The 13,672-nt window shown below is 38.3% G+C and overlaps 3 protein-coding genes and 1 long non-coding RNA gene across 7 annotated transcripts; 1 reads left to right on the forward strand and 3 right to left on the reverse strand.

Annotated features, from left to right (window-relative positions):
• Positions 1 to 124: 124 nt before the first annotated feature.
• Positions 125 to 1,976, reverse strand: LOC111495051 (tryptophan aminotransferase-related protein 1). Its single transcript, XM_023144918.1, has 6 exons — positions 1,873 to 1,976; positions 1,638 to 1,784; positions 1,257 to 1,560; positions 902 to 1,182; positions 523 to 833; positions 125 to 451 (listed from the first exon to the last, which is right to left on the reverse strand). The coding sequence occupies exons 1-6, from the start codon at positions 1,914 to 1,916 to the stop codon at positions 261 to 263; spliced, it is 1,278 nt and encodes a 425-aa protein (XP_023000686.1). The 5' UTR covers positions 1,917 to 1,976; the 3' UTR covers positions 125 to 260.
• Positions 1,977 to 2,560: 584 nt separating this feature from the next.
• LOC111495047 (galactinol--sucrose galactosyltransferase-like) lies at positions 2,561 to 6,303 on the reverse strand. Its single transcript, XM_023144915.1, has 4 exons — positions 4,904 to 6,303; positions 3,808 to 3,985; positions 3,350 to 3,708; positions 2,561 to 3,229 (listed from the first exon to the last, which is right to left on the reverse strand). Exons 1-4 carry the CDS (start codon positions 6,149 to 6,151, stop codon positions 2,666 to 2,668), a joined length of 2,349 nt encoding a protein of 782 aa, XP_023000683.1. The 5' UTR covers positions 6,152 to 6,303; the 3' UTR covers positions 2,561 to 2,665.
• Positions 6,304 to 8,584: 2,281 nt separating this feature from the next.
• Positions 8,585 to 13,337, reverse strand: LOC111495067. Of its 4 annotated transcripts, none has more exons than XR_002720271.1 (5): positions 13,266 to 13,337; positions 12,151 to 12,355; positions 11,779 to 11,907; positions 10,815 to 10,958; positions 8,585 to 8,951 (listed from the first exon to the last, which is right to left on the reverse strand). It is a non-coding gene; the product is annotated as an uncharacterized LOC111495067 (long non-coding RNA). The 4 variants fall into 4 exon arrangements; XR_002720272.1 differs by having other exon boundaries at positions 13,261 to 13,329; XR_002720270.1 differs by having other exon boundaries at positions 13,229 to 13,328.
• On the forward strand, positions 10,052 to 13,085 carry LOC111495058 (short-chain dehydrogenase TIC 32, chloroplastic-like). Its single transcript, XM_023144928.1, has 8 exons — positions 10,052 to 10,232; positions 11,152 to 11,383; positions 11,471 to 11,550; positions 11,771 to 11,924; positions 12,247 to 12,325; positions 12,410 to 12,497; positions 12,624 to 12,670; positions 12,761 to 13,085. Exons 1-8 carry the CDS (start codon positions 10,070 to 10,072, stop codon positions 12,938 to 12,940), a joined length of 1,023 nt encoding a protein of 340 aa, XP_023000696.1. The 5' UTR covers positions 10,052 to 10,069; the 3' UTR covers positions 12,941 to 13,085.
• Positions 13,338 to 13,672: the final 335 nt, after the last annotated feature.

Consider the following 13,672-nt stretch of genomic DNA (forward strand, 5'->3'; position numbering starts at 1 on the left):
ATCGTCCAGAAATAAAAGTGTTATTTATGAAATCTATACAAATAAATAAATACTAATTGTTATATTTAATTTATATTATGAGATAACAAAATTGAAAAGGGAAAAAACAAAAACATACGCAATATTTAAATCAAAAAAATAAAACAATGTAGAAAATTGGGCTTCAACTCCCATGCCTCCACCTCGGCTCTCTGTCATTCTCGTCCTCCATTATTGTTCCAAGTTAATTGGAACTTATGGGATTCGACCGACATGTCGTCTCAGATTTCGGAAGCGATCTTGGATATTCGTTGGATGAAGAGGTCGAAGTTGTCGTCCCGATCCATCATACTCACACGTACGAACTGTTCACTGCACCCGAAGCTGACTCCACTCCGACCTATAATTTTATGGCGCCGAAGTAAAGCGGCGCAGTCCTCGTCATTCTTCTCGCACTTGAGCCACGCAAAAGCTAGCCATGAAAAAATTAATAAGCCGCCGTCAAAACATCATCAAATATTTTAAATTAAATATTTAAATTACCAGGCCGGGTCTGGGTTCGTTGGTTGAGAAAGGTGCAGTAAGCAGAAGGGAAGTCCGGGAGAGTGAACATTCCGGCGTTCTTAACGGCCTGTCTAAGGCGGCACCACCTCTCCGTCATGAGGCGGTGGCCGAACCCATAAAAGGATTCGCTGCGAATAACTAATGAACTCCCAATTTGTTCACAAGTATCTGATACTACGTTCAGCATCATTGCCGTTCGGAGCTGGGAATCTTTGGACACTCCAATAGTGTTCAGCTCAATGAACTTCACCATTTTCATTGCCACCTCAGCATCTTTAACGAGAGCCCACCTAAACAAACCAAACCAATAAGCTCCGACAAGAAAGGTTCTATTTTAAAAGTTTAGAGACTAACTAACCCGATTCGAGAACCGGCATGACCGGTGCACTTGGAGGCAGTGAACAATGAGATATCATTGTCAGCAGGCGCCGTAATGGGCGTGTAATGAGGCCAATAGTACGCAAGGTCGTGTAGTACTTTGCCTCCAATCCGGTTCACTACCGGTTCGCGTAGAAAACCGTCCGGGTTGCATGGTGAAGTAACAATTTCTATATAAGCCCCATCGCTGTCATATTTGCTTGCATTTCCACCCCATTTGAAAAGACTCGTTTTTAAATAGTCACACATGGATGGATAAGACTGCAACCAAGAATTTGAATTATTACTAGACATCTATTATTGCATTCACGCGATTCGATAGAATTCCAACTTACAGAATAGTAGGGGGCGGCAGAGACGACGTTGGTGGGCTCAGAAGAATCAGGCGAAGAAAGGGCGTAAAGTGACGCCAATATGAGCTGGGAGGAGCCGGTCCCAACGACGATATAGCGGCCTTCGGTTACGGCATTGCCAACGACGCGGTGTAATCGGAGAATTTGCTCGCACAAATCGGGCTCGAGAAACCAGCAAAGACTCTGGCCCTTGGAATAGTAACTCATGGATCGCCACCCAGGTATCACCAACGTGGCTTTCTTCCCCATTTTCTTCCAAAAAGTTTCATACATAATTGGGTCTCCACTGCAAATCATTTAAACCAAATCAAAATTCAATGATAAAAGATCATGCAAAATACGACATGAATGTCGGGTCCTTACACGTCTAGATTGATGACTCGATCCTCCCCGTAATCTCGACGCTCCGATGGAGAAGCCAAAGCCAAAGGAACATGATTACAGGCCTCATTTAATCCCTTCTTCAAGTCTTTTTTCTTAGCCGACGAATCCATCTGCCATTCATCGTCGCTGAAATGAAAACAACCGAATTAAACCCGAAACAGAGAAAACCAGAGGAAAACAGAGGATTAAAACAAGTAACAGGGCATGATCCAACCTGGGCTCCTGCTTGAAATTCACACAAGTACAGAAATTGAACATTGTATTGAATGAATATTCAACAAAGAAGAATGAAGTGGGAAATGGATAAGGTTAGAGAGAGAGAGAGAGAGAGAGAGAGAGAGAGAAAGCGCGGAAGGATCTGCCCAATGGCCTGACCGGGGATAGTTTATGTTCCTTTCAGATGAAGAACATAAAAATCCCTCGAATCATTTTCCGGCAAAGGCTACGAAGATGGGAGTGGGTTATATAAGAGGGGAGCGCCTATGGATCTTCAGTCAACCGCTAATTGTGGTCCTCAGATTTAACTGACTTTTTCTATTCTGGGATTTTTACTTTTTTCTGTGTCCTTTATTTCAGAAAATTAAGGATGTTTGTTTCAAACTTCACTCAAACATTTCTTTATTTAAATAACCTACATTTTTTTTTCCTTCATTAAATTAATGTTTTTCTTTTGTAAAATATTGAATATTGTCAACAAAAGAAAAAAAATATATATATCTATGGAAACTTTGATTTTTTTATTTTATTTTTATAATAAATAATTTTTAAATCTATTTGAATTTAAAAATTGGGAAGATTTATATTATATGATTGGAGGAGAAAAGACGATTTAATGGAATTAAACTTAAGTGAAATTTAAGTGTAAAACTATGTTTTATACCTATTTTTTTTTATATATAAAACTCCCAATTTATAAACGAGACATTAGTACATTACGTATTGATTAGAGTGATAAGAAGCCTGGATTAATCCACAAGAAGTTTTCGAAGATGAGAGTTCTGCGAAGCTCAAAATTGATACTCAATTATGGACAATCTTGAAGAGATCGGCCATGGGACCTGAATCTTCACCATTTTATCATCATATTCAAACTCTGCATCTTCTCCGTCAATTTCGCAGCTTCTTGGCTCCTTCGAAGCGAACACTCTCATCTCCCCGCACCCCCCGACTCCGACTTTTACCAAACCTTCATTTTCCTCGATTTCTAGGGATTGTATCGCGCCCCCACAATTCAGCATGTTCACTAGCCCGATTGGAGCAAATTCCACGTATGGTTTCGATAAAACTGTCACAGGGGAAACTACAAGCAATTCGTAGCTTAATGGAGCGATGGTAAATTCTAAATTCTCCGATGTCTTCAATAGCCTGAGTTTCTTCTCCTGGATCATGTATATCGCAAACAAGTATACTCCCTTCAGAGAAATGGGGTTTTTCCCATTGTTCCACTCGATATCTTTCGGACCAGCGACGCAGGTTAGTGTGCGTGCGTACTCGGAGGTCCTTCTGTTTTGCCTTGTCTTCGGACACCACCCTCCTCCTTGGCAATTAAACAGACCCAATGCACCTGTGAACTGTGTCGAGTTGACCACAAGGTGTTCGATTAAATGCCGCACCGAAATTTGAGCATTAAAATGAGATATAGGCCTATGAATTGAAAAAGAGGATCAAGGGTGTGGTTTTTTTTGTCTTACTTGATTGAGGTTCCATATTTTGAGCATGGTTTTGCCATCCTGAAGAGGGTCTTCAAACAGACAGTCTCTGGAAGGAAGGGCATAGTGTTGGCATCGCAGTATTGACCCATCAGGCAAAACTAACCTTTTGAGTAACTTGAAGTTATGTTTACCGACCGAGTCACTTACATAGATTGGTCCACCGGAGATGGCCCTTGAAGCCGCGTGGAATTCAGCGCAAGGGTGGGTGGATTGGAACATGTCCCAATCTGGGTGAATTATATTGCCCATCCACAGGCTATTGTAGGCACAGTGCACCATGTGACACCCTTGTAGCCAATATGGATCTCCAGAGGCATCCACCGTCCAGAAATCATCTCCTGTAAACAGAGGAATGGTATAAATCTTCAAAGGCTGGTACTAATTTGTAAAATTTAGGTGAAGGAAAGATGAATAGTTCGGGTTTCACATGGCCATACCAACACGTCCAAGCGCTATGGCCTCGGTTCCAAGGTACATGAAGTCATTGCACTGCTCCATGCTTGCAATAACCCCATTTCCTTGTAAATGTTTATTGATAGACGCAGTGAGTGCCTTGTAATAAGCTTTGGCTAGCTCGATTCGGCCTCCAAATTCCTCGGATAGCATTTCAAGCAACTGCATGATTGATCACAGAAGACTCATCAGACGGGGAGATTTTGATTCAACGCTGTATTTTCCTATGAGGGTGAGGAGAAACTGGAGTAAATACAGGAAATTTCTAGGACTGTTTATTGAGATCTCTCATGGAAAGATGAAGTCAGTAAGTTCCCAATTCGTTGATGCTCGCAAGAATCCAGCTGATACCTCATGGTCTCCTGATACTTACCAACTGAGAAAGGCCAAATGAGCGAGCCTATTGGAGCGCACAAGCTATAACTGATATGGTTTTCTACATTTTTGGTCGAGTTACACGAATCAATGCCCTGCAATTTCAAGACCAGGCTGTATCCTGTTCTTCCCCTTCTTCAAACAAACCATATTCAAACAAACCATATTCCATAAACAATCTACTCCTGTGCCATGTTGAGGATGGTTGGGAGGGAATCCCATGTTTGCAGATGGTTTATAAGTAAGGAATATGCCGATGGTTTATAAGTAAGGAATATATATATCTCCATTGACATGATGATGCCTTTTGGGTAAGCACAAAGTAAAGCCTGAGAGCCTAAGCTTAAAGTGGACAATATCATATCATTGTATAGACTCGTTATTCCTAACTTAGTATCATAGTCAACTTAGCCATGTGGATAAAATTCTCAAATTTCGAACAAAGAAGTTGTGGGTCCAGAAACTGTAGTTAAAAGTGACTTAAATGTCGAACAAATTGTGTACTTTGTTCGAGGACTCCAGAGAATGAGTCAAACCGCTATTAAGGAGAGCTTATGCTCTAAGTGGAGAGTCGTTAGGGTGGAGAGTCGTTATTTCTAACCAGCTCCCTCGAGTTCGTGATTTTTTTTCCGATTGAACTACAAATTTTAAGCTTGAACTTCAATATTAAGAGACCAAACAGACCAGCATAAGAAGGGAACTTACGTGAATAACATCAACCTTGACGCCGTCGATACCCGCCGACTGGAGGTGGGAATGGAGTCCATCGTACATTTTGTGGGCCAGCTCCGGCGGGACGAATCCAACGCCATTATTGACGATCTTGTCCACAGCCAAATCCTCCATCGTCATCTCTAAGCCCTTTGACGGCTTAGGGCTGATGACCCTTGACAGGGGCATTCCGGGGACATTGGGTCTAATCCCACCCCAATACCCACAAAGAGCATGCCATACATACACATGCTCGATTGTCCTAAACTCCTCCTTCAGGTCCCTCACAAAGGCACCCAGCCCTACACCAGACCCCTTCCCGCGACTTCCATAGTCCCTGAACTTATAATTCTCTTCATATTTGATTAGCCTGCAAGGCATCTGTTCCCCTGCAACCGTTAGATCCATGGCTTCCTGATGAGGATCAGCGATGGAATCAGCATCATGAGCAATAGATTGCCACCCGTCATCAATCAGAATCATCCCCGGAGGACAGCCACCGTCCACTAGGCATTTGACACCTGTCATAACCCCGTGAGGGTTCACCTTAAGATAGAATGCATCCCACGTACACCACCCGAATTTATCCACGATGGGAGGTGGGGTCTTGTCATCTAGAAGTCTGAAGGTACCCAAATGGAGTTTGACCACGTTCATAGCCTCGTTGACCAAAGTGTACGGATCTTTGCCGACTTGCATGTATAAGCAGCTTCTAAACTGCGACGCTTGGACGGTGGTGGACCCACTTTCGACCCACATCGCGACAGTGTCGTCATCACCCGGACGTAGGGAACATCTGAAAGCTCCTTCTAAGATGGGAAGGAAGAGGACAAATGGACGGCCCTGATCATTTGTGTCGAGAATCATCATCTGTGTCTCGTGCTGGATGTCGCGGCCGCAACTGCCGACCCAGTGGGTGGTCCACCAGACTTTGAATCTGAAGATACTTGAGAATCTTATACCTCGGAGGTTGCCGATGGGAACAAGATGGCAGCTTTTGGGCTCAGCCGCATCGAAGCCGAGAAAACAGCCGCCGAGGAGGGATTTGGGAATTTTGGTCTTATGGGAGAAGATGTGCTGGGAAGGAGTGGCTTTGATATTTGAAGGAACATGGGTTAGAAATGGGTGGCCATTGGCAACAAATTCTGATCCCTTCAAGGCGATTGAGAGATCGAATGAGGGCGCGTCCAGCAAGGGGATCACGTCGTCTACGGGGTTACTGGTTAAGCTTGGTGGAGCCATGACACAAAGATGGTTAAGCTTGGCGGAGGAAGAGAGTTTTGTTGAGTTGGGTTTGGTGCAGAACGAAGGTTTGAGGAGGGGGTTTATATAGAAAATGGAATGGTACGGTGTCAATTATTGGGAGCGAGTCCCACGTTAGCTAATTAAGGGAATGAAATACATTTTTACCAGACATTATTAGTCCTAAAAATTGTGAACCTTATCATATTATTGTGGAGGTTCGTCATTTCTAACTTGATATCAGAGTCATGCCCTTAACTACTTAGATTCACGTCAATATGATCCTCAAATATCGAACAAAGAATGTTTCGAGTCTTGAAGGTGTAGTAAAAAGTGGCACAAAGTGTCGAGCCTCGATTATAGGAGGTTGTTCGATGTAATTTCTAGAGGTTTCTTGCTTTTCCAGACATTATTTTGGGTAAAGGTCACCGGGCAACAACAAAGATTAGGCATTACCCTAAACATATAAAGTCAAGAAATGGGTTTAAGGTTTAGATTTGTCGGTTTGTGTAACATAGAAGACCACAAAGCCACATTCTAAGCATGTTCTCTCTTTTGTAAAAGCTAAAGGGATTGGTCGGAGTGCGTAAACCCTACAAAAGAACCAAACACACAACCCTTAATTCATTCCACCATCTTATGGTATGCTTTTAACCACCAAAACCTTTTACTCTTGTAAAAATATATTTAAATTTTAAAAGTATTAATAATATTTTTAAATTTTAAAAAATGATTTACTCTTAGTTTATAGATATTTTTATTAACTTAGGGCATTATTGAAACATAGGGTAGAATGTTGATGTGATTTCTTTTTGGGTATAGACATTATGCAGTAAAGTTGAGACATTAAATTAATAATTAAATGCAATTTGTTTGGGGGGTAAAATGTTAGTAAAATCCAGGTGTTTCCACGGGTGTCTTGTGTCGAAGCGTTCAGCCACCTCTCCGCCACGCTGCATTCATACATGCCACCCCCCCACCACCTGTCCTTGTCTTCTAACCAAGCCACATAATAATAATATTTTTTAAAAATACTTGTATTTACGTGAATAATATATAATAAATATATTTTCTAAACATAGAACAAAGTTTGATAAATTTAGAATAAAAATGAAAAATTATAACATATATATATATATATATATATAGAGATAGATAAGTGAATATGTCTGTACGAACCATTATTTACTATATATTTTATATTTAGATTTATGGAGAAAAAAAAGATATATACGTTAAGCCCATCCACAATGTCAGCTCTTTGGAGTAGTGGGCCGGGCTTCTAAACTATCTGAATATATAACGGTTCAACCCTGGGCCTGGCCATCTCCGTGTCCGGTCCAAATTTAATTTATTTTATTTAATTGATTGAGCTATAGGTGTGTATACCTTTTGTCAAATTTGTCATTATTATTTAGCTCATACCATTTAATTTCATTTATGTTAAATTAATAAATTATATTTAAATGGTTCCACTTTTTGGTTGGATTTAGTACGGATTTGAATACAAGATTGATTTAATTGATGGGATGGTATTGAAAACATTAGGGGGTGTACAATTGATAACCCAAATTTGACCGAGGTTAGATCGAATTGGGCTAAATAGGTTACTAGGTTAGGTTTGCTTTAATTTTCTATAAACCGAGTGGATCGAGTCAGACCTAAATTCAGTATGCAGTTTGAACCAGTCCGAACAAAAAATATATATAAAGAGTTGTATTGTTGTCTGTTATTGTGCCCTCCTCGCAAAATCGCAAGTTTTTTCTCTTCTACATACTTACATCAACATCTTGTCGCAGCTGTTGCCGTGAATTACATTAACCATTGTCATTTAAAAGTTGTTTTAGATAATTAAAGAAAAAAAAAACTGAACACAACAACCCAACTCGACCCATCCCTCGTAATAAATGTAGGGTCTTGAAGTTATATATATATCTTTTTACCTCAAATACTATTAAAACTAAAAAAAAATGGTGAGTTTTAATTATGATAAAACTTGTGATAATGTATTAATATATATTAGCTAGAGCGCGCGATGAGTAGGACCACTTATAATTAGGTTGCCAAATGTAATTTCATAATCTGTTGACAGACACGTGTGAAAGACACTATCTCATCAATTTGGTACGTTTGGTTCTTTTTTTCTCATTTAATTAAATTAAATTAATTCCAATCAAAGGATGGCTTTATTGATTGCCTTTCACTTTTTGGTTTGTTTGAGAGACAAATGCATGGTAATTTAAACTTTTGATTACGGTGAAAGAAATACATATTAATTACAATTAAATTACGTCTAGTTTGATGAGAAAATGACTCCATACTGTGCTAAACCTAATCTGGAGAAACCATGAGTATTACTTAGAAAAGTATAAAGACATAAGAAGGTTGTACAAAACGCATACATAATAATGTAGAAACAAATATGGATGCCAAGCAAAAAGTAGGCCATACCAGCTTTCCAATCAATCCTTGTTGTTCCACACTTTTTTGGACATGTCATGAATATATGTTTTGAAATGACATATCCATGTCACTGTTACAAGCCCAACTTCACACGTCAAATTAATCAACACAAACATTGTTTCAACCAAGCGAATCAAATTTCAAAACACAATGGGTCCTCCTTGTCCCAAAATAATATTCTATTCTAATAGAGATGCCAATGAATAGTGTACAATCACCTTAAACTTATAATCCCCAAGATGCGCGGATATTATACTGCTAGAGTTTGACTGTGCTTTATATGGGCTCTACACGCTACATTCCACCTTTCTTCTCAACAAGTCAAGTCCAAGATTACCTGTTTACTCCAGAGTTAGTATCGAATTGAAAAAACATAGAGCATTCAAGAATAAACAAGTCTTCAAGAAGAAAAACGAGATACATTTTTACGAGAGATTGTATGTAATATTTAATACTCTTTTCATTATAACATTAACTACCGAGCTCACTGAAATAGAAGTAAATCTAATCAACTCGTGGCCTACCTTCTTTTCTTTTGCTCTTGTTTGTGAGCTTGTGGAGGAAGAATTTTAGGGTTTACAAACTTGATCCCAATCAGATTCTTAAGGCTCATGATATGATGGAGAATTTAGAATAATAGAAGAGGTAGAGGAAGAAAAATGGTAGAAGTAAATGAAAAGTTGTCAAACTGAATGCCTCAACTTTAACCCACCAAGGCTCCAACATAAAAGCCGTCCTTTTTTTAAGGGCAAAGATTAAAACTTTGGGACAAAGGCCGCATGCAGCGTAAAGCAGTTCCTGTCCCAAACGACACATTTATTATACTTGTATAGCTAAGAAATAACCCATACTCTTTTACGCCAACAATATTTATTTTTTCAATTTTCTCTAAAGATTGCTTTTTTTCTTTTTGGGTCGTTCCCATTATGATCCATTTCTGCATGCAAATCACACGTGTAAGCAAACCTATTTTCAAGAAATTGATATGTATTTTTTTACGAGGTTTAAATCCATATATTCAAGTGTACTAAAGAAACTAACACATACCAAAATAAAGTTATGAACCAAGAAAAGACAGTGTTTAATACAAAGCTAATACGAGGAAAAGTCGAATATTAATTTTAAAAAACAGAGAAAAAGGCCATGTTTTTGTTTCTCGAATAAGTGAGACACATTATGCCAAAATATGAACATAAAGATTCTTTTTTTTTTTTTTTTTTTAACTTTGAAATCTAACCCTCTTTGTTGCAACTTTGAAATTATTATATATAAATAAGATGGAAATTTGAAGTCTTGAGATTGAAAAAGGAACACCCAAAAGTTGGTTAGGGTAACTATTTTAGGGGAGAGCAGGGAAATGGAATGGTCTTGGGAGTAGGAGATAAAACTTTCAGGGTTTGTTTTTCTTTTATTTTTCATTTTTTGGTGGTATAAATATTAAGGTTTGATGTTTTTATGTGGAAGAGAGAGAGCGAGAGGTTGAATGGTAGGGTGATGAAGGAGACTCTAAGGTATTTGGTTGGAATTGCAGGCCCAAGTGGGTATGGCTCTAAGTCAAGTGCAGAGCAAGTTACTGAACATTTGCAGTGTTCTTCTCCTTTGACTGCCATTATCACTGGTAAGCTTTTTTTTTTAACGATAGTAACCTAATTTTGGTCTTTTCTTACTGTTTTGTTCTAAATTCACTTTGTTCTGCAAGTTGTATCCTAACTAATATATGGTTCTTTTGAATGGTACCAAGGGTTGATTTTTTTTTTTTTTTTAAATGAATTACTGTTAAGCTAGGCTCGAATTATCTTTAAAGTTGTGGCCATTCAATTTAAGGTAGAATAAAGAAAAAAACCACAAAAAGGGTTCGAACCAAAGTTGCACATGTATATATGAGAGAATTTAGGTTTTTCTTTCATTTTCCTAAATTTTATTAGGAAGAAACTAAATCTATAAAATCTTGTTTGCTAATCATTTAGTTTTCTTTTTTTTTTTTCTTTTTTTTTTTAATTTTTAAATCAAGCTTATAAATATTACTCAACCCCTAATTTCTTTGTTTTGTTATATATATATATATATATATTTAAAAAAAAAATTAAAAAGAGCTAAAATTTAATTTTTTAAAGAGAGACGAGAATAAAAAAGAAATCGTGAGAAAACAAACCCAATTTTCAAAAATAAAAATAAAAATCATTATAAAATGGAGTTTTACCTTTTGATCAATTGAATTATGGTCGGCTTGGTTGTCTTCAGCTCGAGGCTTCATTTCCCTAAATTTGTCAGGAGGGCGTTCGAAACTAAATGGATTTAACCAAATCGCTTCTTGTATCCACCTCCAAACCTTAATCCGTACATCCTATACATATATACACATACTTATATGAGAAGCTTAATTCTATAAATATAAGGAAGGAAATAAGGAGAAAAACCACTCAGCATGATCAATTAAACCATATAATGTTACCAAAGAATAATAGATGGGTGTTAAAACAAGACAAAACAATCCAGAAGAATGATGAGAATTTGATTTTATTTGTGGGTGCAAAAAGGGGCAACATCAGGAATTGGAGAAGAAACAGCAAGAGTTTTAGCAAAAAGAGGAGTGAGAATAGTAATGGCAGCAAGAGACATGAAGAAGGCAGCAAAAGTGAGAGAGAGGATCAAAAGAGAAGGTCCAGAAGCAGAGATTTTAGTGTCTGAGATAGACCTCAGCTCTTTGGCTTCTGTTAGGAGGTTCTGTATGGAGTTTGCAGCTTTAGGGCTACCACTCAACATTCTCATGTGAGTTTGCCCCCACTTTCCCCAACCAATATCCCATTTTTCCCTCTCAAATTTCACCCTTTTTGGACACACAAACTGTTTTTGCAGAAACAATGGTGGGGTTTTCTCTCCAAATTTGGAGTATTCTGATGACAAGCTTGAGTTGACATTTGCTACTAATTATTTGGGTAATAGTTTTTCCTTCTCTCTTTTTTCTTCTCATTCTGAAACTCAAACACAGAACAACAGTTTGATTGCAGAAGAATAGATGATTCTTAGCTCTACAAACTCCTTAATTACTTTTCCAAAGTCAGAGAAAGTTGAATCTACTCAATAATGGCTAAAGAAGAATGAAGTTACGTCAAAAAAAAGGATACAAAATGAATTTCAAAATTCTTTTTCCTGCAGGACATTACCTTCTGACAGAACTGCTTTTAGACAAATTGATAGAAACATCAAGGAGAACAGGCATCCAAGGAAGAATTATAAACGTCTCTTCTGTTGTCCACTGCTGGGTGAAGAAGGACGATCTCTGCTTCACTCACCTGCTCAACCCAAACAAGTTAGAAAAACTCGAACCCATTACAGATCATTTTCGTTTAGGTTTCGAATTTTCAAGTTTGTGTTTATATGATTCAAAAGGATCAGATAGAAACGCAAACTTTTAATTTTGTGTCCAATAAGTCAAAAAGAACTTTTAAAAGTGCGCACAGAAAGTTTAAGAAATCCATTTTGAGTAACTAAAACTTTAATTTCTTTCTCCCTTTTCTCAAAACACAAAAAATTACCAAGGTGTTCACTAGCTGGCTACAGGTCAATAGCAATCCATGGTCAGAGAATCGAACTAAACCCTGTTTGGGGTTTTGGATTTGGAATGTCTGCAGGTACAATGGCACGCGTGCTTATGCTCAATCAAAACTGGCTTGCATTTTACATGCCAAGGAGGTGGCTAGACAGTTGAAGGTAATCTTGATTCTTCACCTTCTACGTTTCCTGCAAACAGTTAACAAAACAGTCCATATTCTGAAATTCCAGCCATTTTTACAGGAAAGAGATGCCAATGTGACAATTAATGCAGTGCATCCAGGCATTGTAAAGACTGCAATTATCAAGGCACATCGAGGATTTATCACAGGCATGAACTGTTGACTCTTTCTAATTCCTGATGTACAGCCATCTTGAGCCAGTTCTACTTCTACCAAAAGGAAAATGTGCAAGAGAGTACTGATTTATCATAACTATATTCTAACATCTCTTGCAGATTCTCTCTTTTTCATGGCATCCAAGTTACTAAAATCCATTCCTCAGGTATTTTCATTTGTAAAATCGATTCAGAGCGTTTGGATTTGCCTAGTGTTACTCATACAAAACAGATAGTAACAATTATTGTGCCTACAGGGTGCTGCTACGACATGCTATGTGGCTCTAAGCCCACAAACACAGAGAAAAACAGGAAGATATTTTGCAGATTGTAATGAGACTAAGTGTTCATCTCTAGCCAACGATGAGTTAGCAGCACGAACGCTATGGATGCAAACTCGTGCCCTAATTCTCAGAGAACTTGGTGAACCAGTTTGAGCTACATCATCAATAAATTTTCAACCAAGAGAGAGAGAGAACAGTATATATAATAAATCTATGCATTTGTAAATGAACAGAGATCCTGGAGAAGTTCATCGAATAAGATCTCGTAATAAAAATACGCCTAAATTCTTGAACAATCCCTCGATCTTTTAGAAGTTGAACTTTGTATGTGAAGGATCATTTCTAAACGATAACGGAGACAATATGAATTAACACCGTGTTATCAGGATCTCCGATTGCCAGAAAACAACAAGAACAATCTTTCATGGAAAAAATTACAACCAGTCAGTTAATTTCAAATTCGAACAGTTTACAATACAGTAAGAAAGAATTGTCCCGGCGTAGACATTGTCGCGCCAGCCAGTTTCGCCGCTGAAGTGAAGTCTCTCCCTCCACCGCCATTTACGACCTCTTCGCCTTTTAAGCCCAGCAATTAGTTGGACCTCATTTCTTTTTAAGCTCACCAATTAATTGGGCCTCGTTTCTTTTTAAGCCCAAAAATTAATAAAGAGCACAGGTATAAATAGTTCTACTACCTTGCCCTCTTATTTGGAGTAGACATGATTTTGACGAGCGTTTATATAATTCTACTACCTTGCCCTCTTAGAGTCTGTCTCTCACATTCTTGTTTACACGTTGCCTCCAACCTTACTTATGCTTCAGTTTGACTTTAATGCGTACTCTTTTTAGTGTGTTGGATGATGCACCGTTCTTCTCGTTTGTATC

The sequence above is a fragment of the Cucurbita maxima genome, unplaced genomic scaffold, assembly GCF_002738345.1.
Source record: "Cucurbita maxima cultivar Rimu unplaced genomic scaffold, Cmax_1.0 Cma_Scf00021, whole genome shotgun sequence".
NCBI lineage: Eukaryota > Viridiplantae > Streptophyta > Magnoliopsida > Cucurbitales > Cucurbitaceae > Cucurbita > Cucurbita maxima.

Excerpts from the sequence above, each read along its gene's own strand:
- LOC111495051 (XM_023144918.1), bottom strand. The coding sequence starts at position 1,916 with ATGTTCAATTTCTGTACTTGTGTGAATTTCAAGCAGGAGCCCAG. Across the intron at positions 1,785-1,872 it reads AATTTCAAGCAGGAGCCCAG|CGACGATGAATGGCAGATGG; the intron begins GTTGGATCATGC and ends TTTTCATTTCAG. Across the intron at positions 452-522 it reads ACGAACCCAGACCCGGCCTG|CTTTTGCGTGGCTCAAGTGC; the intron begins GTAATTTAAATA and ends TTTCATGGCTAG.
- LOC111495047 (XM_023144915.1), bottom strand. The coding sequence starts at position 6,151 with ATGGCTCCACCAAGCTTAACCAGTAACCCCGTAGACGACGTGATCCCC. Across the intron at positions 3,986-4,903 it reads TCAAGGTTGATGTTATTCAC|TTGCTTGAAATGCTATCCGA; the intron begins GTAAGTTCCCTT and ends TCAATCATGCAG. Across the intron at positions 3,709-3,807 it reads CATAGCGCTTGGACGTGTTG|GAGATGATTTCTGGACGGTG; the intron begins GTATGGCCATGT and ends CTCTGTTTACAG.
- LOC111495058 (XM_023144928.1), top strand. The coding sequence starts at position 10,070 with ATGTGGAAGAGAGAGAGCGAGAGGTTGAATGGTAGGGTGATGAAGGAG. Across the intron at positions 11,384-11,470 it reads CTACCACTCAACATTCTCAT|AAACAATGGTGGGGTTTTCT; the intron begins GTGAGTTTGCCC and ends CTGTTTTTGCAG. Across the intron at positions 12,498-12,623 it reads ACATCGAGGATTTATCACAG|ATTCTCTCTTTTTCATGGCA; the intron begins GCATGAACTGTT and ends CATCTCTTGCAG.